The 24791-nt window shown below is 31.6% G+C and overlaps 1 protein-coding gene across 1 annotated transcript in view; it reads left to right on the top strand.

Annotated features, from left to right (window-relative positions):
- DACH1 (dachshund family transcription factor 1) overlaps window positions 1-24791 on the top strand; it is a 487947-nt gene that overhangs the window by 239016 nt on the left and 224140 nt on the right. The window contains 1 exon segment of the mRNA XM_074191795.1: window positions 16883-17044. Coding sequence (XP_074047896.1) covers window positions 16883-17044 — 162 coding nt within the window.

The following is a 24791-nucleotide window of genomic DNA, read 5'->3' as shown; positions in this document are numbered from 1 at the left end:
CAGAGCTAACTTTATGGCAGTTTCTCGATACTTTTGAGATTATATGCTATTCTTGAATTGATCTATTTAAGCATCATTTCTATTTCTTCATATAATACATTGCAGTTCAAGAAGTTTGGGACCAAATGTCAGATTAAACACATTTTTGCTTATTGTTTATAATGGCATTATATAAACAAAGTCAAATGCATTCCATTGTGCCCTTTATTGTTATTTTTTTCTTTGAGCTTTATTTGAATATTCTTGGGATGACACTACTTATTTGTACCACATGAGATTTCAATAGACCTTCCTTTCATTATAATGTTTTTTTTCTTTCATGAAAGGTAGAATATTTCACATGTGATTGCTGAGAACTCGATGTTCTTTTTTTCATGTTTGTACACAAGAGACCAAGGATGTTGTAATAATTGTAACAGTCCACATTGGATTAGCTTCACTGATAAGCTAGTCTAAAGAAAGATATTTTGTCACTATATTAAATATCCATCAAGAGTATTTGGATACTAATTGTTCAGTAGATTGCACTAAATTCAAAATACTAGCAAAGTGGGTCCTGTCAGAGTCTCTCTGAGTTGCAGCACAATAGTTTTTATTTTTTTATATCTCAAAGCCAATAAGCTTTAGGTGACTACACAAATTTAAATCAATTGTGACCACATTAAGAATTGTGAGTATAGGGACAGCTAGGTGGCTCAGTGGATAGAGTACCAGCCCTGGAGTCAGGAGTACCTGAATTCAAATCTGGCCTCAGACACTTAATAATTACCTAGCTGTGTGTCCTTGGGTAAGCCACTTAACCCCGTTGCCTTGTCAAAAAATAAGAATTGTGACTATATATTAAATATTTCTCAAAATTATTAAAAATAGAAAGTATGTGCCTTCAACCTACTCTAAAACTGTATTTTTCCTTTTTCCATTTAACAATGACCCTCTGCATTCATTAGATACATATAATCAACATATTGTGGTTATAGTTATTAGATATAAGGAAATTTTAAAAATGACTAAGCATTCAACACAAAAAACACTCTTCTCCCAATCATTTCCCATAGCCCTCTTTGAGGCTATCCTCATTCTTTGAAGTACCTGGGAAAAGGATTTGAAATACCTTTGTCCATAGATCATGAGAAAAGTGTAAAGAAAGCAAGTATATGTGTTCCAGTGTCCAGAAATGGAGTTCAAACCAGTAGTGTTGAGTAAATACAGGAAAAAATAATTTCTTGACCAAGTTCACAACTTCATTTTTCTTCATGGTACCTAAAAGTCTCTGCCACTCAGAGGGCTCTTCTGGCTCTAATTGCTGCTTTCTCTTCTGGTCTAGATATACTATTGCACCATTAATTTTGCTACTGGACCTGGATATTACAGGTTAAGTTTTGGCTCATGGTAGCTAAAAATTAAAAAAAAAAAACTGACTCTCAAATTCCACTCATCCTACACTCATAGCTTCAGTTTAAGGAACTTTCTTTCCCTTTGTTGGAGAAAGGAAACCTTTCTCAATGGCAAAAGAAAATGAAATTGTGAATTTTACAAACTGTGAAGATATACAGGTATCCCAAGCTGTTTTCTCCTTTTGTAACTCTAAGGCTTCCTTCAGTTCCATATAGAAATGAGACAACATTACTGACACCTGCTACATAGGAATGAGTTAATACTTAGAACTAGTTTTATCTTTTACTGCTATGTCTCTCTTTATGGCAAACAAAATAATTATATTCTGGTGTAGAGAATTTCTTAGATCTTTGATCCTTTGTTATCACTATTTTATTTTTGTTAGATTTTTTTGTCAGAAATATCATGGTCACAACAGTGACTTTTTTCTTTTCCCTATTTTTGACTTTATCAGATTACTTAAATGAGATTATATTTAAACTGTTGTTTTTGTGCATAATACCTTCTCCTCTTTAGACTTTAATTTTACCCTTGCCCTGTCCTAGATGAAAATGCATAGCTAATTTAAATACTGGTAACTAGTTGTTTCCTGGTTAAGAAAAAATAATGCACTGTATAAGTATTACAGTTGGAATCATTTTGATTTTCCAATACTGATGCCAATTTGTTGGTTATTTATTAACAATGTCACATTTCTTGTATATTAAGCTAATGTTTTAAAAAAGTTTTAAAAACCACTTGATTCTTAAGCTTTTCTTCAACTTCTCTCCAGTTTCTGCTACTCCATCTTATCACTGTGAAAACTAAAGAAAGAATAGGGCCCTCTGAGGGTTTTCTTTATTTTATGTATTCCTATATACATAAAACAGACTCTAAGCAACATGATGGATAGGATGCTAGGTCTGGAGTCAGGAAGCCTCAGATATGACTTAGCTGTGTGACCTTGGGCAAGTCACTTAATTCCATTTTCCTTAGTTTCTTCATCTGTGAAATGATCTGGAGAAGGAAATGACAAAGCATTCTTGTATGTTTGCCAAAAGTCCCTGCAAATTTTGTCCTGAAGAGTTGGACACAATGGAAATGATTGAACAACAACAAAATAACAAATCCAAAGAATTCTTTATCTAGTGGTCAAATTATAAGTATAGACAATTAGGAGAAATAATTTCCAGTTGGGTTGTCAGAAGATTGTCAGAGAAGGCATTTTAGGACTGCAAAAATGATGAATAATAATTTAAAGGTCTGGGGGCAATAACATTTAGGAGGAACAGTGTAAGAAAAGTTTCATTGGGATAATGCAAGTTTTGCTTGATATACAAGAAGATTTTGTTTGATACAGAAGTTCAAATAAATTGATTTTTTAAATATAAGGCTATATAAAAATGTCAGCTATTATTACAATTATTTCTGTGTACAACAGTAAAAATTCACACTTATATAGGACTTTAAACATTAACTCATTTGATCATTATTGGAACCTTGTGAAGAGGATGGTATAAATCATAAATTCTCCATAAAATTGAGGAAACTAAATTTCAAAGATATTAAGTGTCCAATATAACTAATAAATGACAGAACAAGACTCAAACTCAGGTCTACCACCTCCACTTAAGTGTTCTTTATATCATACTGCTTTTCTAGTTAAGTGTTGATAGATAAGATTGGAAAAAATGAATTGGGGCCAGACAGTTGGAGACTTTGAATGCCAGTGCTAGGCTGGGATGTTTAACCTTAGGGAAAACACTCTTAGTAAAACATTCACTTTTACTTTACCTTATTCTCCTCACAGAGGTGTCAAAATCTGTAGCTACAAAACTCTGGTGAGTGGCCTGAATCAGACTAAAATCCAATTGGAAAATGTTTAACAAAATAAATAAAAATTCAATACAACCTGGCAGTGTTAAAATATAGTTTTCTAAGTCAAAATGATGCTCTCAGAGATCCATTTCTATTTGAGTTTGATATAATAGCTCTACTTTACCTTCCCAAACTTAGTTACTCAGTCCTTCTGTTTTGTTACTATGGTCACGAAATAGATTGTCTATAAGTGTTGGTTCAAGATAGATTGGAAGATAACTGAGAGTTGACTAAAATTATGGTAATTAGTTCTATTTAAACCATAAAAACTTTCTAAAAAAGAATTTTCTTGTTTTTAATCTTTACTGAATTAAGAATATTTCAAGACTAAGTCTATAGATTATGTAATGGACAGACTACTAGACTTAAAATTAGGAAGACGCAATTGGAAACTTCCCTCAGACAATCATTAATTGTGACCCTGAGCAAATTACTTTCAGCTTCAGATCCCTCATCTGTGATAAGGAAATGAAAATAGTATTTACTTTAGTGTTGTTGATAATATCAAATTAAATAGGCAATGTAAAATGCTTTGTAAACCTTTAAAACACTCTAGAAATATTACCAATTTTTATTATTATTATTATTATTACCTTTGATAGTTATAACTTTCAGTTTTATGTTTCCTTAACATTGATAATCAAAAGATCCTGAAGCAAATTATCTCTCTCATCTTTGAAAGTGTCATATTATCTTTACTTATTAAGAGACATACCCTGTTAAGTATATATATATATATATATATATATATATTTATAATATATATATGTGTTTGTGTGTGTTTTAATGACTATTTTATACTCTAGAATAAATTGCAACAAATAATTTACATATTAGCATTTTGATTTCCCTACATATTATTAATTAATGTGTGGCTATTAAAATATATGGTATATGTGTATATGTTACTGTGAAAAACTGCCTATAAACTTCCTTATTTTTTCTCATATTAGCATCAAGATGTATATAGTTTATATCACAAATACCTTAAAGAAGAAGATAGGACTATGGTTCAAAAATCTCTCGATGTCCTCTCATTCACTTTTTTTGAGAGGGAGTAATAAGATTGTCTGTGATCTTTTCCATTGTTTTCAAATCTTATCCTTTGAGACATCTTGAAGATCAAGCTCTGAGTGGTTTTTACATTGTAATGCCTCTACAGCAGTTTTTTTCTTACATTTATTTGTATGACCCTGCTAGTTTTCCTTAATTTTCATTTTCTAAATTTTATTTTCACTTATTGTTATAGTATATCTAATACTGAATCAAAAATTCTTAAGATTTTTGGCATTGTTTTCATTGTTATCAATGAAAGAAAGGCTTCATTGATGAGATGTATTTTGAGCTGGATCTTGAATCATGAGTTTGGACATCACCAGTTGGAGATTAGTGTGGGAAATCATTCTAGTTTGGGGGTATATGAGCTGAAACTACAGAGGAGGTGAATTTTAAATAACATTTTAAGAATAGGAAGTAAATAGAAAGAAAGTAATGAGTTTTGTTGGGAATTGGGGAATAAAGGGTGCAGGATGGGAAGGTTCCCTTGAAAGAAAGGTAATCAGTGATTGGTTTAAGACAAAATGAGGCATTAAAAGCATTAGAAAGTAGAGGGAGGGTTGAAAAGAAAATAGAAGACGGAAATATTTTTTTTAAAAATTGTGCTATATGTTTTACCGAGACTGGTTCTATAAATAAGATTCTTTTCTTCATCCACCTACTTTTTTCTGTTCTATTAAAAACTGTGATGTACCTAAATCTGTTAGGATTATAATTTCTGTGATCTCACTATTTTATGGGATAAACAGTTTTGTAGTACAGCAGAGTTCTTCATCACCATTTACAACAATTTTATTTTGTAGTACAAATATCTGTATTCTTGCCTTGGCTTTACTAACACTGTGACTTTGTGCAAAGTATTTAAGTTCATAATTTTCCAATCCTTCATCTAAGGGAAAATTAAAGAGGATTGCTATGAGAATTTACCATAATAATATGGATAAACATTCCCAGAAAGGTGATATAGAAAGTTCATTGTTCATTTTGCAGATTGCATTTCTCCAAAGAAATAAATATTCTGAGAATTTAGTTACAAAATTCGTGCCATAGGACTTAAGTGTTGTTTGATGAAACTAACTGATGTTCATAACTTTGTTCTATTTTGAAAATGAATTTCAAGTTCCTAAAATCTGACTCACTAAATAAACTTTTAGAACTATTTCGAGGGACTGCATATAATTTTGCACTTTATATGTTCTAAATTGGTGAATAGAGTATATTAAAATTTGATATACTATACAGACTATAAATTACTTCATAAGAATATATTTTCTGTTAAATAACTCCCTGGTCATAGGTTTATGGATTTACATCTGGAAGGGACCTGTGGGGGTTATTTAATCCAAACTTATTATTTTCAGAGATGCTAAAATTTGGTCCTAGTTAGGTTAAGTGAGTTATCTAAGATGATTCAAATAAGCAGAATTGGAATTCAAAGCTATGTCCTCAACCTTCATATCCAAGACACTTCTCATTTTATCACATGACTATTATTTTGATGAAGCTATGATATTAATCATGTGCTGGTACTCTATGAGTGCAGAACTAAAGGAAAATCCATCTTTTGCAGTTCTTATTCATGTCTATGCATAAATCTTCTAGTAAGGATGATCATAATATAAACTGAGACTTGTAAAGCACCTAATCATTTAAAATGATTTAAAAACTGACATGATATGATTTGAAAATTAAGCTAACAAATATATTTAGCAATTATCAGTTTTAAGCCAGGTATGAAATAAGGAGACATGCCCCATCAGTATTTTATATGAAACTGTAATTGAAGATTTCTATATGGAAGAGAAATTTCTTACAACAGGTAAGGTTTTGTTGATGCTCCAAAAGTGTCTTTTATTATATTTTAACTGCTATATATTTTGTTTTATCATTATATTCTATCACATTCTAATCAATTAACTCCATTGGTGTCCTGCTACCATAAAGATCAAATATAAAATCTTCTTTTTGACCTTTAAATCCCTTCACAAACTGTCGCTTTCCATTTTTTCAGTCTTTGTTCCTCTTCCCACATTCCCCACCCATATAATTTGTAGTTCCATAACATTAGCCTCCTTGATCTTCCGCAAATAAAATATTATATCTCCTCACTCCATACTTTTTCCTCTCATTGCCCCCATGTCTAGGACATTATTTCTTTCAAAATCTCCACCTCCTGGTGTACCAAAAAAAACTAGACAAAGTCCATTTCTTTATATAACTTGATGCCTTTAATATTTGATCCTGAAGAAAAATATTTGGCCTAAATTTGAGTATGTCTAGTATCCATAAAGAAATGATAGACCTTACATTGTATCAATTAATCAAACTGTGATAGGCTATGCATATGTCCTATTTAACTAGGGCAGAAGGAAAAAGAAAAACAATAGGTATCAATTTCATTGAGTCAGTTCTCGGGAGACTAAAAGAACTTTCAATTGAGTGGGATTAAAACTTTTAAATTTTCTAGTAGTTACTTCAAAAAATGTTTTTCTTTTTTCTTTTTTAGATTTTTGAGAGGCAATGGGGTTAAGTGGCTTGCCCAAGGCCACACAGCTAGGTAATTATTAAGTGTCTGAGGTTGGATTTGATCTCAGGTACTCCTGACTCCAGGGCTGGTTCTCTATCCACTGCACCACCCAGATGCCCTCAAACAGTGTTTTGTACTAATCGACATAATTTGATATCAGTTGAAAAGTTATTCCAAGGAAAAGATCATGATTTAAAATGAACTTTTTGATAGGTAACTGTGCATTATCCATAGTGCATGCTTTTACTGAATGGCTACTTTAAGTATTCAGCTTCTAAATAAGTCACAAGATAGAAATTCTGAGTTTAAAGAAAAAAATATTTAAATCCCATAATGACTAGGCTAATTTTTTAAATTCCTTTACCAATATCTTTTATTATGAAAAACATACTTTATTCATCTGTCTTTCTTATATTGCAGTGGTTGAAGTACTTTAATATTCCTGCCTCTTGCTAATCTTCTAGTTCAACAGAAGTAAACAATAGGTTTCATAAATTAAAAATACAGTCTTCTGAACATGCTTCTAAAGATAAAAAAACAAGGCTGTAAACATTTATGACTGAAACAAACTAGATTGTTCAAATACTGCCATGATGTATCATGTATATCAATATGGCACTGATATCAGTTAGAATGCAAACAAGGTTTTAAATGATGTGCCCCTTCATTTCAGCTGGAGAATCCGCTTTACACCATCTGCCTATCAGATGGTTAGGAACCAGGACTGCGTATTAATGCCACATGTTCGATTTTCCTCTTTCTTGTAATGGTTAGATTCATATTGCTAATAGCTGTGCATGAGCACTGTCGATGAAATTTGTGTGACGGTGGAGTGATGAGATATTTATAAAGCTGCCTGTCTCACTGAATAATCAGCAGGAAGAATGCCAGACATAAACAACTTATCAATTTCAGAGTATTAATGATAACTACCATTGAAAGTAATGTACTGAGTATTTTGAATTTTGTTTTTCCAAATTTTTCACAAAATATTACGGGTCATAAATTCACTTGTTGCTGAAATGAATAATCCCTATAGTTCTTGTTGAAATTATTTGATTCCCTTCTTAACTGGTTAGGAGATGAATTTTAGTATGAAAGAGGATTATATACATCCATATATACAATCATATATATAGTATTCATGCGTAAGTGAATCATTTGCATCCATGTAACTCTGATCCCTGAGAAAATAAAGATCATAAGATTAAATCATGAAAATGAGAAAGTGAACACATATAGGAAGAATTTCTCTTTGTTTTTTAAAATCTATGTTTCCATTTTTATTGCTCTTTGTAAGTCAAAATAAAGAAGTATGATTTTTTTTATTCTTTTAGATTTTGAAGTCCAAGATACCACTATTTACCTTAAAATTTATGTATCCTTAAGCACCCCCATACTCCTTTTTTGAATTATTCATAGAAACTAGTAGATTTATAGAATAGCAGAATATAAAGTGCTAAAAATTTTTGATACATGTTAAAAGGATAAAAATTAGACTACTTTCATGAAAAATAGTATTGTCTAAGATTGGAGACTGTCAAACTAATTTGCAGTATACTTCCATAGTTCAAGGGGATATGGACCTAGACTAGACTAGAGTTTAAATAAAATATGTTTTCAGTAAAAGCAAATTTCATCCCTTAAAAGATAAGTTTTAAAGATGTCAGGCTGCTCTGATTTCTTACAGAACAATACTACATCATGCTCATTTACCATAGCTTGTTCAACCATTCCTCAATTGATGGACATCTGCTCAATTTTGAATTCTTTGCCACTACCAAAAAAGTTAATATAACTATTTTTGTACATATGGGTCTTTCCCCATTCTTAATGATCTCTTTGGTAGTATTTGATAGTAGTGATATTGCTGGATTGAAGGATATTTAAAGTTTTGAATATGTATTTGCAGAGTTTTAATTTATGCGTGGACCAGACTTTAGATTTTGTAGTAATTATACAAATGAAGGTAGGAACATAAGATTGAAGATGGAAAAGATCCTGTAAATCATCTTGCTCAATCTTTTCATTTTATAGATGAAGAAACTAAGACTCAGAGATGTGAAATAATTTTCCAAAGGTCACAGATAGAGTGATTTGCTGGCCTGAACCTAGAGCTTAGGTCCCCAGACTCAAAATCAATGCCCTTTACACTGAACCATGTGCTTTTGAAAAAGATACTATTTATTTATTTTAAATTTCTAAATTCTTTCCATTCTGTTCCTCTCCCAACCACTGAGAAGGCTAGCAATATATCAATAATACAAGTTAAATCATGTAAAGCATATTTCAATATTGTTCATACATGCTTCCAAAAGCAGGAAAGTAAAGAGAGAAATTGAAAAATTTTTGCACAAATAAGACCAAAGCTACCAAGATTAAAAGGAATGCAGAAAGACGGGGAACGATTTTCACAGCGATTTTTTTTTTCTGATAAAGGACTGATATCTAAAATATATGAGAAATGAGTCAAATTTATAAGAATACAAGTCATTCTTCAGTTGATAAATGGTCAAAGAATATGAGCAGGAAGTTTTCAGATGAATAAATTAAAACTATCCATAGTCACATAAAAACACTCCAAATAATTATTTGTTAAAGAAATGCAAATTAAAACAAGTCTGAGGTACTACCTTAACCCCATCAGATTGACTAAAATGACATTAAAATGATCAACATAGGAAAGGTGGGGGTAAACTGGGACACTAATGTCTTGTTGGTGGAGTTGTGAACTGATCCAACCATTCTGGACAGTAAAGGTCAATAAAACTGTGCATATCCTTTGTCCAGCAATGGCACAAGGTCTCTGGTTCAAATAGATCATTAAAAGGAGAAAAGACAGACATGTACAAAAATATTTATAGTTACTCTTTTGGTATTGGCAAAGAATTGGAAACTAAGGGAATGCCCATTAATTCGGAAATGATTGAACAAGCTATGGTCTATAAATGTTATGAACTACTATTATTCTGTAAGAAATCATGAGAGAGAAGGCTAGGTGGAGCAATGGATAGAGCACTGGTCCTGGATTCAGTAGGACCTGAATTCAAATAAGGCCTCAGACACGTAATAATTGCCTAGTTGTGTGACCTTGAGCAAGTCACTCAACCCCATTGCCTTAAATAAATAAAAAAAAATTAAGAAATCATGAGGGTTCTGATTTCAGAAGCATGGGAAAGACTTGCATGAACTGATGCTGAGTGAAGTGAGCAGAACAGGAGAAAACTTTACAAAATAACAATAATATTGTGAGCTGATCAATTGTGATGCAACTCCTTTCAGCAGTTTAGTGATCATGGACAATTCTGAGAGACTGTTAAGGAAAATGCTATCCACATCTAGAGAAAAAATTATGGATTATGAATGTAAAGTATATTATCTTCACTTTTAAAAACTATTCCTTTTTTACTTTACTCTTAATTTCTCACATGTTTTCCCCCTTAATTCTAATTATTCTTTCATAACATGACTCATACAGAAATGTTAAACATGGTTGTACATGTACAATTTAGGTTGTTTGCTTCCATGGGTAGTGGAATGGGAAGGAAGGGTGGTAGAAAAATATGAAACTCAAAATCCTGCAAAAAGATGAATGTTAAAAACTATCTTTACATATTAATTGGGAAAATTGTATGGAGTCATTAAGAAAAACAAGAGAAAATTCAATTGATATAGATCTCTCCACTGTTTTTTCTGAAGTCATACCTTACATCCTTTCTTATAGCACAATAGTACTCCATCCCAATCATGTTCCACACATTGTTCAGCCATTCTCCATTTGATGGACATTTCATCAATTTCTAATTATTTGTCACCATAAAAAGTTGCTATTAATATTTTTGAATCCTTTTCATTTTTTTATTTCTTTAAGTTATAGAACTAGCAGTGGAATTTCTAGGTCAAATTGTTTGCAGTTTTATAGTCCTTTGGAAATAATTCCAAACTGTTTCCTAAATTAATTGGGTCCGTTCACAGCTATACCAACAGTTCATTTATATAACAATGTTTCCTCAGTCCTTTCAGCAATTGGTATTTCTAAGTGTGAGGTGGTACCTCAGAGTTGTTCTGAAATTAATTCTGATTTAGAATATTTTTAATCTGACTATAGATAGCTTTGATTTCTTATTCTGAAAGCCATCTGTTCTTATCCTTTGACAATTGATCAATTGCAGAATGGTACTTTTTATATATTTGACTCAGGTCCATATTTATTTGAGAAAAGAGGCCTTTATCAGAGAAAGTTGTAAATTTTTTGTTACTGTTTAATTGTCTATGGTGCTTTTGGTTAAAATATAATTTCCCTTATTATCTATTTTAATTAGGTCTATTTTTGTTTTTGATTTGCTTCAGACCATTATTGTTACCCTTGCCTTTATTATTTTAATTGAAATATATGAGAATCTGTTCTAGCCCCTTATTTTAGCTTCATGTATGTATCATTCTGTTTTACATGTGTCTCTTGTTGGACTCTGATTTCTAATTCTTTCTGCTCAGCTTCCTCTTTATAGGTGAACTCATCTCATTTTCAGTAATATTTATGATTACCATCTTCATATTTACCTCTAAATTATTTTCTTCTGTTTATCCATTCTTTTTATTCTTTTCTCCTCAAAAAATCTATTTTGGTTCTGACTTCTTCCTCCTTCAATCGACCCTCCCTTTTATCATCTCCCCTCTCTTTCTCTTATCCCTTTCCCCTATTTACTATCCTATAATCCAGAGCTGTTTATGAGCAACAGAGTTATCAGTCAACTCCGGCTGGACCCAGTGAGTGCAAATAATCCTATATAATCTCTGAGAAATTTTCTGACCCCCTTAACACTCTCTGGGCTGAGAGTCCCAGAAGTTGCTACTTCTATGTCACAGTAATCTCCAAGGCTGGCTACTGCTGAGGCTATGTCTTTTGGTCTGCCCCCAGTCTAGGTGTCATAGATCTCTCCCACAGACCTCCTAAACTGTCTTAGGTTGGAAAAATATCTCCATCTGATCTTTTACTGGCTCTGCCAAACCAAAAAAATGTTTTGAAGTATTATTTTAATACCTATTGTTAATACTCAGTGTTTGGAAGGAAATGTTCAGAGAATTTGGGTAGGTTGTTGCTCCTAATCCACCATTGTAGCTTTTAGGTGAACCATGTACTTTTGCCACTTTTTTGGTACAATGAACAATTTAGCATAAGTAGTTAACTGTGTGCAATAATTCACAAAAGACTCAAGTGTTAATGATACTTTAAGTTCTTTCTGGAGCTTAAATAGCTGACATTTCTAATGCCAATCAGTTATGCAACAGGTTTGACATTTTAGTGGAACAGAAAGATGTGTATATAAAAAACTAAAAAAAAGTGAAATTTGGTAGATTGGACAAAATTAAAGCAGATTTTTAATTATTTACATTCAAAAATCAAGCCAGAAATTGTTAACTTTCTTTGTATATCTTTTAACACAGGTAGAAATTGCCTTTCCTATCCTATAGAACTAAAATGGAAACTAGAAGGTTTTTTTTCCCTGGTTCAAAACTTTTATCCATAAGGCAGGATAACTTTGAGTGTTTCTTGTAAAGATCTATTCAGCCTTTTCAAAGACATTAAGCTATAGTTTTCCAGGATGACTTTTTTTAAAGGAAAGGAATTATAGATGGTTGCATTGTTTAATGAATACAGGATGCTAACCTCAGTTCAAAGGTGCACTGTCCCTTTTCAGTGACCCAATTTAGCTTCTATAAATATATAATATATAACTTTATATCCTTCCTCTGATCTAAAAATACCATTGTGGAACTTCTGTGTTAAATTAAATATTTTATAAACCAATGTTTTATCAGTAGCAAATGTGTTTTTAGAAATGCACTTCTGAAGTTTGTGCTTTACCACGTAAAAATTTGGTCTGTATTACTTTTACTGTGAGATTAAGTTATGATACATGCCACAGTTCAGTTAAGGACCATTTTTCATTCACTGGAGAAAGATATAATATTAAATCCTTTAAGAAAATGAAATTTTAGGTAATTTAGGTAAGCAAAACAGAACTTAGAGGTTAATTTTTCCTTAGGATAAGGACCATTCCTTAATTCAGCAGTTTTATACCAATTTCATAAAAATATAGAAACCCAGTGTGAACATTATAATTAATCTAAATCACTAAAACACAGAATAAGATTGTAAGCCTCTTGAGGGCAAGTCTCTGTGTTATTTCATATCTACCTATGTCTTATTGCAATGAATTGTTTTTAGTTTTGATTTTTTTTGGCAAGAAGAAAACTTAGAAATCATATAAAGGTCAAACTTCTTGTTTTGAAGACTTAAAAATAAATCCCAGAGAGGTTTTATCACTTGCCAACTATCACACAGAAAGTTGATTGCAGAGTTGGTTTTTATGACTTTCAGATCATTGTTTTCTACTTGAGACTATTGAGCTACCTTTGAAATCTTTGATCTCTTTGATCTCTTTTCCAGTCACATTGGGACCACCCTTATTTGGGCCTTCACTAAATCTCACTTTATTAGTTTAAAAATAGTAACCTCAGCTCCCTCACCTCTAGATATGCCCCTCTCTAGATCCTTCTTCACACAGTTACTTAAATAATCTTCTTATTGGACATGTATTGCCATTTTATTCATCTATACAGGAAGCATTAATTTCTTCCTTGTTTTCTCTTAAAGCTTAATACACAAATTCCTAAGCCTGATATTTAAAATCATTGACATTCTTGCTTTTTCCTACCTTGTCAATATTTCTTTTTAATTATTTTTTTAAATGTGTGGTATAAAACATTTCCATAAAATAGTTACATTTAAAAAAGAAATTGCAGGTAAAACTACAAATCTCTTATGTACAACTTGCTAGTGCTTTTAAATGTATCATAAATTATCAGAAAATATTCTTTCTTTCTTTCCTCCCTAACTACCCTCCTCCCCACCCTAGAGATGGCTACTGTTAAAGACAAATTTTTGTGTGTGCATGGGTTTGTATGTAACATTATTCTATCCTACTTTTTAATTGATTCTTTCACTGGATGCAGATAGTATCTTCCTTCATATGTCCATTGTAGTTAATTTGAGTATTTATAATAATCAAAATTACTTAATCACTCAACATTGTTCTTAAAACAATATTGCTATTACTGTATACAATGCTTTCTTGTTTATACTCATTTTGCACTTATTTCATACAAACCAACAATAATAATATATCATATTTGCAGTAAAGCATTTCTTAAACAACAACCCTCTGAGCTAAGTAGGTAGAACAATAATTTTACCAATGAGGATACAGACTCTAGGAAAAAGTTGTGAAGCTTCAAATATCACACAGATAGGTATTGTTGGACTTGAATTTAAATTTTATTTGTCAAGTCTTACACTTAGTCTACTACACCATACTGTTTTCATGTGGGCATTATGGATCTATCTATTCATGCTTGTAACACATCCTTCTTTACCCCTTTATGTTTATATATATTTGCTTTCCTACAATTCTTAACTCAAGTTCCACTTTCTTTATGGGACCTTATACCTTTCAAACTGCAAATATTTTCTCCCTTTTCCAAGTTTCTTTGAGGTTTCTATCTAGATGTCTCCTTTTACCTGATCATCCATCACATTACATGATACTTATGATATACAAAACATGATCTTTATGTTTGTACATGTGATAAAATCTTTGGGAGACTCTTAAGTCTGAAAGTAGAAAAGGTGTTATGTTTTAATATTTGTATCTCAGTACCCAATGTGGCACTTTGTAAATAGTAGATTTGATAAAAGTTTACTAAGCTGATTTCCTCTTTACACAACTATACTAATACTCAGTTCACTTGAGTCCAAATCAACATGCGTTTATTGTTAATTCTGATCAAGGTAATAGATTGAGGTTTGGGAATATAGAAATGAGGGAGTTTAAATCTTTTCTCTAAAGAAAATTAAAATATATTGGAGAAATATATGCCATTATGTTATATATAGTTATATTTACATATGTAAATATATAATGTATTATTTATACAAATACATATGTAACATGTAGGGAGATTTATATTACAAAATTACAATACGTTTATGATTATGTGCATAGGATCAGGCAAACAAGTGACTTTTGAGACATTGGGGGAGGAGACCTTTATAGGACTATAAGAAAAAGCCTAAAGAAAATGTGGCATCTGATTTCTATCTTTAAGGAAGAAGATTTTTAAAGATAGGTATGTTATTTGGAATGGCAGGGAATAGAATAGCATCAGAGAACAGTGAATAGTGTGACTATTGCAAAGAATAAGAAATAAGACTAGAATGGTGGAGACAGATTATAAAATGTCTTGAAAGCCATCTTCAAGAGTTTTATTGTATTTGGCAAACATTGGGAATGCATGGAAGGTTTTTGAATGGGGGGTGATGTTATATGAGCAGAGTAATTCTTTACAAAGATTCTCTGGCATCATTGTAAAAGAAAGAGTGAAATGGAAGATAAGGAAAGACAGAGACCAGTCAAAAAAGTGTTGCTATAAAGAAAAGGCAATGATAGCTTTAACTACAGTGAGTACAATAAGAGTAGAAAGGAAGGAACAGAAGCAAAAATTAATGCAGAGTCAAATTCAATATGATTTGATGAATGATTAGTTTTGGTGAATGAGGAGGATGAAGAGTAAAAAAATCATTAGATCCTAGGCAGCATTAGAATGTGCATAGGGGTCATCTACTCTGATTTCCATATTTTACAGGAAAAAGGAAAAAAAAATCAGGTACAGAGAAGTTGAATGATGTGTCCAAGTTACATAATATATAGAGTTCTGAATCCAGTTCTGAAGTTCTGAATCCAGGTTATACAATTTTAATTCAGCTTTCTATTTCACTCTGCTAAAATGATAGTTTTAAGTTGACAACACTATTAGCCTGGGAGAACTGAGGTGCCATTAGTAAAAATATAAGCTTTTGGAAGAGATGATGAGATCAGATTTGGACTAACTCAGACCAGTCAATTACTATTTTCTACCAATAAGTTGTATAGAAGTGAGTGTTGTTAATAGAGAATATATACTAGTATGAAGTAAGAAATATTAGTAAAAGGGAATGGTGATATAGTCATAATACCTGAGTTTGAGTCATAACACATTCACTACTTGTCATGGGGATCCAGAAAAGTCATTTTTACCTCTCTGTGCTTCAGTTTCCTCTCTGTAAGAAGGAAATAATAATACTTTCAATTCTCTACCACCCATAATTATTTTGAGAAAAACATTTTGTAAACTTTAAAGAATCACATAAATGTTTCTTCTTGTGATTCTAGGTTCATTAACAAATTTTGGTTGATAGTTTCTAAAAGGTATGATTAGTTCTAATTATGGTGGAGTACAAAAAAGAAAGGACTGCTTAATTTCAAACCAACCTGCTGAGAATAAAAATCTATCAGAAAGAGAAATATAGAGGAACATAATGAGATAAAATCAACACCAAAAATCAAACAAATGAAGAAGAATAATGTAGGCAAAAATCAGAGCACAAATTGGATTGTAATGAAATAATAGACTTTTATGGCAGAAAATTATTATATAATTCATTTTTCTTACTCCCTTATTTTTTTTGGAGAATGTGGAAATCAAGAGAAAATACATGATTTAACCAACATCATAAAAGTAACTAGTGTCAAAACCAGTCCTAAAAGAGATGTATCTCCATAATTTTTGGTGAAACCTAATCTGAAGTTCATCATCCAATTTAATGCAGTAATTATTTATTAAGTAATCGAGTTTGATAAAAACAAAAATATGTCAGGTTACCATGCCAGATCACAGGGATAAAATGACAAAAATACAAATACTCTGCCCTCAAGGAATTTATACTCTAAGTCTAGACTTGCTAATTGCTTCACTTGGAATAATATGCTACGAGACTGTATGCAATATACCACTGATATTCTCTGAGTTGGATTAGGATAAGGTTGGTTGATTTATTTTTAATATGAAAATTGACATCTATATTAAAAAGTCACTTAAAAAAACTTAAACTCATACAAGAGGAATGATACTGTAATTTACATTATGTTCCATTTCTATTTTTAATAGGTCTGACAGCAGCTGCAGCAGCGGCTGCTGCAGCTACCAATGCTGCTATAGCAGAAGCAATGAAGGTGAAAAAAATCAAATTAGAAGCTATGACCAACTACCATGCCAGTAATAACCAGCATGGAGCAGATTCAGAGAATGGAGATCTGAATTCAAGTGTTGGTAAGTGCTAGGAAAATAGGTTTGATTCAAATATTCATGTTTCCAGTTATAACTACTTTTTTTAAATTCCAAAACAAAATATCTGTCAGTCTCTGGAAAACATTTATTCTTTTAACTTGAGAAATTCTTGGCACATTTTGAAGGTACCAAGTTGTTTCTGTAGCAACAAGTATTTTAAGAGAATACTAAGCATAATGATTTTTATCATATGATTTTTTTTCTTATGTAGCCTTCAGTGGTAGGCACTAGTTAATATTTTTTTTCCAGGAAAGAACTTTGATTGTACAGAGTTTACTTTTCAGAGTACAGGTAAAGTGACAGATGGATATGTCAAAGAAAAATTTAACCTTGTTTCTCAATGTACTGAATATTGACTTTAGGTAATTCACTGCAGTACAGATAGTTGAGAGCAAAACATTCTCCCCTTCCATATGTGCCCCGAAACAAAAACTCATGTTGATCATAAATTATTGGCTTATAAAAGCAATGTTGATTTGTCCTTCTATACCACATTTGTGCTTCCTTTTTGGTGATGATGTTGAGGAAGTAAAAGGAATGAAGGAGGGACTAATTGATTCAAAATTGTGCCCAAAATAACTATTTCACTTCATGGAATCATTTTTTTGAGGGTTGGTGTAGGTAGGGGTCCGAGTTTGCTTTGTTAAAATGAACTTTAAAGCTGGGTTAACTTTTCTATTGATGATATCTTGAAGTCAGTGTTAGTGCAGTAAAATATTATTTTTCTGCCATTGTATCATACTAGTTCCTTTTATCATGTTGAAACAGTGCTAATAAAATAATCTAACAAGAGAAATGTAGAGACTGAAAGATAGCCTCAAATACCATATCAACTGATATGCTTATAAGAATGAAATAGCTCGTGACAGTTCAATTAAATTCTCTTTTTCATATGCTTATAACCCTTTTACAGATTATTTTTAAAGATAACCAGATGCTGCCTACTTTCTGTCATTTGAAATGCAGTTCTAGGCTTGTGAATATATACAATGTATTGTAGAAATAAATATTCTTGCAAATTTTTCCTTTAAAACATTTGTCATATACCAAACACAATCATTAGTGTGGTAGGTAATTTTGAAGTACATATACACAATGAAAACCCAGCTGTTGTGGTGCTGTTAAAGCCAGCTTCCCAAAGTGATAAGGAAATAAGCCAGCACAAATGCCATCAATGGGCTCAATAAATATAGATGGAAAAAGAAAGCAATGAGTTTTACTTGGGCAAACCTTAAAAGCAACGATTCTTGAAGATGTCCCTGGGATTTGAGGGAAAATAAAGGAAACAGTAATACTTATTTTCATATAAGATGCCAGGTGGAAAGATAGAGGGAGTATGAAGTTGTCCATAGATCTTATATTCAAATTCATGCTTTTTTAAAAAATTTTAAATAAGTGCATAAAAATGAAAGAATCACAACTTCACATATTTTTAGAACTAGTAAATACAAATGTAGTCTTTAGGTTTATGCTATTAAGTATATAATTGCCTTTAATTGAATTAATTCATTGTCAAAGGATTCTTTGTTTTCCTACAAACCAATATTAATCTTTAAAAAATTTAGAAAAAAAAATACACCTGTTATATTTAGGCAGTTCTTGGAGAAAGGAGTAAGAGGTTAGCACAAATTAATAAAACATAGCCCATATACCTACAATCGAGTTTGCCTATACAGCTAAAGAGGAAATAGTTTTGGAAGTAGATTTGTATATAGGAGGTAAATAGATTTGTGCTTGGGGAAATAGTAGTAGCTTCAGAATTGGGATGGGCACAGTGACTATAGCTTCTAATAGGGACTTGATTTTAACATTTTTAAACTTTAATGCCATATTAAAGCACTATGAGTTTGGTTTATTGATCAAGTTCTATTTAGGTAGAATATTAAACTTATTTTCTCTTTATGGCAACACCAATATGAATCACAAAAGTAGTCATATATATATATAGTTAGTCACCTAGCCTAGCTGAATATTGTTGCACAGGTCCTTTTCTTGGGTTGTATGTGAACTTTGAGGGCAATGTTTATGATTAACATATGAATATTTTTTGAATCAAATGAAATTAGCATTAAATATAGGAAGTACAGATGTTTTACCCTCAGATCATAGTGTATGATTCTTCTGGTTTCTTGATCTTTGAAGAATTAATCTAATGTTTTTCTATGTTTTTAATAGTACAATTTCACTATGATGAATCATGTTATAGTGAATACCCAATAATTTTTCTTAGTAATAGAGAATTTTTAGGATTTATACATGTAACATATTAGTATCAGTATTTGTGGACTATCTTAAACCATGTCTGTGATTCATGAACTAAAAAAATCTATATAACTAAATCTTGATGGTAGACGGTGAAGAACCCATGGAAGGCTATACTGTCAAGGTAACCACATTGATTTGATATTCCAAGATATATGGAGGACTCTCTACAGAGGACATTCAAAAATTGTTGCTAAAGACAAAAAAAAATTGAACTTTCTGCTTACTTGTCTATAATTTCCCCTTCTACCAGCAGTACTGCATATTCTGATTTTCTAAATAATCATTTTTACTCTACCAGTCATTTTTCTATAGTACATTCTGATTTGATAGAGATTTGTAGTAGTGGATAGATGACCATCCTCTAAATCAAGAAGATCTAGCTTCAAGGTGCACCTTTGACTCATTCTAACTTATTTTCCTTGGGCAACACACAGCCTATCACTGTTTTAATTTACTTTCTGAACAAAAATTTTGTGATTACTTGCATTCTTCATGATAGAGATTCCATACCAGAGAGTGATATATATCTATAGTTTTATATGTATCACTCTACCTCCCCCCATACACACACACACACACACACACACACACACACAAACATATATATATATATATACATATATATATACACACACACACAAAAACAGAAAAAAAGGCTGACTAAATGAATCTCAAGATGGATTATTAACATGCACACATCTATGTATATGTGTATATATGTATTACCCAGGATAGAGACTGGATCCATTATTTCATTGGTTTAGAGAATTCCTAAATAATGATACTCCCCTTATTGTTATAGGTAAGTATCTTCTTTTCAATTTACAATCCCAGAACGGTGACTAGAACTCTGAGTAATGAAGTAACTTAAGGTCACAAAACCAGTATCAAAGTCTGGACTTGTGTTGAAGTCTTCCTGACTCTGGGAGCAGCTTTCCATTCACTATCCCACAGCTCCCTCCCTTTCCTCTTCCCATCAAATGGCATGTGTCTATGTGTATTCCCCAAGGATGTGTACATACATGTAGGCACTATTATATGGAAAGGTGAACATACTAACATGTAGCAGAAGGCATTTCTACATAGCTAAGATTGTTGTATGTAGCGATAATCTCTAAGATACCATCTAGTTTTAAGATTTTAGGATTCTGTGATCTTGTACAACAAAAATTGAAGGCCTTCCAAATATGAGGTTCTTCAAGTAATTCATTGCTAAGGGTTTATCATTTCCATCCAAAGACTATAAGATCTTGAAAATCTACTAAAAGCTCTTCCTGTCTGATGATATTATAAATAGATCAATAGGCACTTATCATGTTATGTATCATATTATGGTAGATGATAGAGATATAAACACAGAAATGAAACTTTTTTTTCTCAAGTAGCTTGTATTATATTAAGGGAGATGATATGTACATGAATATGCACATACAGAATTTACAGCAAATAAATGATAGTTTCGAGATAGGACATTTAGAAGGTGGGGAGGGCATTTGGGAAAAATTACACCCCTCATTTGGGACCTGTGCTTTGTATTTAGAGATTAAGTTTCATAAGCAGTAGTTCTTATTTATTTTAATATCTTTTAATTATAGATAAACTGGAATTGTTTGAAACCTGATGCTTAAAGATTAGACAGGTAAAAGAGTTGAAGGAAACCTGACCCTTATGGGTAATTATTTTATATTTTTAATTTTAAAAGATAACCTTGAGCTCACATCTTCCCAACAGAATGAGAACTTTAAAAAAAAAAAGAAAGCTCCTTTTTGGATCAAAGTGAGGCATTAGCACACTGAATAAAATATATGACCATGACGCCTTTCTCCCCCATCCACAATCAATTGGATTCTTTTAGTTTAATATTTACTTGCTAAGATGAGATGCTAGTCTGCATGGTGATAAACAGTCTGCTACTGGCATCTGAAGGTGACCTGTCAGTTCATATGGACAAATCTCCTGCTTACTGAAATGTACAAAATAAATCATTAAAGCAGGCAGGTGCTCATTCCCAGATTTAAATCACCATAGATTTATGATTTGAATTAATGCTTCATTTGGTCATAGAAATAGATGCTGAGACAAATGATATGCACTGGTTGGGGCTTCCATACTGTAGCCATCCTAATATTGATTACTGAGATGTCTTTGCAATCTCTTGTTTATATCAAATACTGTCTTGTGACAGGTTGGCTGATATGAGCTACATTGCAGATAAGAAGGAAAAATGTCCTGGATTCTTTTTAGTGGCAACACAACCCATAACATGTGAACTAGACAAATTACCATTTTTTTGTTTTAAAAACCAATCTGCATTAGCCAACTTTTGAAATTGTTCTGCTCCTCAATCTTTGGACTTCAAAATGTCAAATTTTATAAAAAAATAATGTACCTATGGGGCAACTTCGATATTGTTTGAGGCATTTATAACTTTTTTTTGGTAAGTGAATATTTCTGAAGGTGTTTTAAGGAGTTTTATCCTTAATTATTTGTATGTAAATAAGAAGAAATTGAATTTTACTTCTTATTTCAAAAGCATAAAATATTAATATAATAAACATCTTGTAATAATTTCATTATTTAAACACTTGCTAGTTCTAATATCTTATTCAATTAAGCAATGACATCTAAGAAAACCTCTTTAAAGGTAACTACATAAAAAAATACCTGCAAGTATAATGTTTTGTGGGTTATAATTTACCAAAGAAGCAGGAAAAGACCACATTTTTGTTTCCCTTAACATTTTATATAATCAAAACAGTATTTACACAGTTTAAAGAATACTCTAAGGATTTGAGAGGACCTTTGCCACTAGCTAATATCTGACTCATAGAACTGGTAAACAGCTATCAACAATAGTAAATTGCTTGCTTCATAGGAAATGAGTTCATATCTATTCAAAATGTGATCTCAAAACAGATGTCCCAAGAAAATCTCATTGTTTAAACTATAGCCATAACCTCCAAACTACTGTTATTTCTTCAAGGAAGTGAAGCAATCTTAAAGACTGGTGTTTTCTCTTTCTGAATACTTTAGATACACAGAGTTCTAAGAACAAATATAGACATAGTTGAAAGTTCAATAACTCAATTTTTCTAATAATTCCTTTGCATGTGCAAAAACTAGCCAAAAACTAAATTGACACCTGAATTCTAGTACTGAAAAAAAATCACAACCTATTATTAGAAGTTAACAATTGCCCTCATTAATATTACTCCCCTCTGCTCAATTTTCTCCTCTCCCACTTATCCCCACACCTTCCAATTGAAATAGATGGAAGACAAAATTCTCTTACTCAGATAACTTTCTCCCTACCCCTACTTATTTCTGCTGCAATAGAATAGTACAAAGTATAGTCATTTCCCTTCTATAAACACACGTCTCTTTGGAAGGAAAGAATTACTTTTACAGTTTGAGGAAAAAGACTTGGAGACCTTGAGAAAGCAAATAAAAGGAAGCTAAAAATGCAGGCCACTGAGCTCAGCTCTGCATTTGCACATCGGATCCTCTGCCTTGGCAATGTTAATGAACCTCAAATCCTCCCTATAATTAGATGAGGGAATTGCTTATATTTTCAAACAGATGATGCTGCTATAATGAAACGATTGACAGGGAATTTAAGAGTGTCTACAGTAGTCATTTGGTTTCTGTTAAAAAAAAAGTTTAAAAAGAAGATTGGCTTTAGACACAGGTCCTGGGAGAGGTAGTAATTTACATAGCATGCTATGACAGGTGTCTTTGTGTAGTAAGGAAATAAAATGGAAGAAGAGAGAAATGATGGGCAGGTATAGCAATTTTTTGGGGAGGGGGTGTCCTATGCTTATTCTGCTTAGGTTCTTTAAAAGGGGCCGAGACTCAAGAGATGGATCCGGATTGAGTGCACAGCTGTAACTGCTGATGAGCTAATTGCTCCTTATCTCTCAGCCCCATTCATCTTCATTTTTTACCAATTACTGAGAATTATCTGTGTTCTCAGTTGGATATGAGAGTTAATCCTTTTTGGTTAAGCTGGCAGTACTGTGAGCAGATTCCAAATCGTAGGGTGAAAAAGCCAGAGCAAGCTTGCTCTAAAAATGTCTCCAGTTCAATTACAGTATCAGTGATTCATAAGAAATTTGCTATTGTTTAACAGATTAAACATAGAAAAGTTTTTTAAAGAAGTTTATACTTTTTTAAAGCACCTAAAATTGATTTTTACTATTTCTTTTCCAACACTGTGACTAAATCCTGTCTTCAGTAGCATAGAAATTACTAGTATGAAGATGCAAACAGACCACCAAGTTTGGCCAAAAATAATTTGATAGCTTTAATGAAATAAAATTCAGAAATCATGTGCTATTTTAAGATATAGCCATAAGTTATTAATGTCCATAATCTCTGTGGTTTCATGAACCTTCAGGAAAAGCATATCTAAATATATTTCTTATCACAAATGTCACATTGGTGTAACATTAATGGAATGCCACATATACATCTCCTGCTAGTGTAGAAACTTCCATTGTTTGTGATTCAATTGAGTGTAAGTAGACCATAGGTTAAACATCATTTCCTTTTGCTAGGATATCTCTATACCTTGACATATCATGCAGTATTGTTTATATAAAAATTAAAAGTCATATCATTAAAAAAGACTTCTTATTAGCTAACATTTCAGAACTTGTAGGATCACTGTTGTTAAACAAGTTTTTTAACTATTAAAGGCATTTCTATACCTAGTAATCAATAGTATCATGGAACCATTTGTTAAGACATACCGAAGTCTTAATTCTGTATTTCAGTAATTAATACATTTCAATGCACAGAAGAGCTTCAATTTTTGAAGCTTTAATAGCTTTAGTTTTTACTAAAGTTATAGGTGAATCATAAATTTAATATAATTTTAATTTTTCCCATGAAGTTTTCTTTTCATTATAATGTCCAATTAAAAATACTTTCTTTTCCTAATTATGTAATTGGATAAAAAGTAGCACTTGGCTGGTGATCAAGTAAGAAATTGTAAGGAAACCCTAGTTTTTCCTTCAAAGAGTAGCCAAATGTATTAATTTTAAATGAATATAAATATCCCTAAGTACTTCTGTTTCTTTCCTGAAAGAAAAAAAAATAATAGGTTTTTAAATTGTTGGAATGCCATCTGACTCTCATTTATATTGCTTTCCTGTTTGAATCATCATGAAAGACTTCCACAAAATAAGTAAATGGAATGCACAGTTAATTTTCATGTTGAATGTTTTCAATATACATAGTCCATTGTTACAACCATCTCTGTCATCATTTCCTTGTTTATAAGGGAAGTTGGAAAACATAATTAGAGAATGTTAAACCACCTACCTGTTTGTGCTTCAATATTATTTATTACAACTAATGACTAGATAATGAAGTAAACATGATACTTCAAGCATATCATATTAAGAAATAGAAGTTAAATAATTTTATTAGTCTCTAAATCTCATTATAACTCATGTAATCA

Source organism: Macrotis lagotis, chromosome 6 (genome assembly GCF_037893015.1).
Source record: "Macrotis lagotis isolate mMagLag1 chromosome 6, bilby.v1.9.chrom.fasta, whole genome shotgun sequence".
In the NCBI taxonomy this organism is placed as follows: Eukaryota; Metazoa; Chordata; class Mammalia; order Peramelemorphia; family Peramelidae; genus Macrotis; species Macrotis lagotis.
The sequence above is the reverse complement of the archived record's forward strand: the minus strand, read 5'-3'. Positions and strand labels throughout refer to the sequence as shown.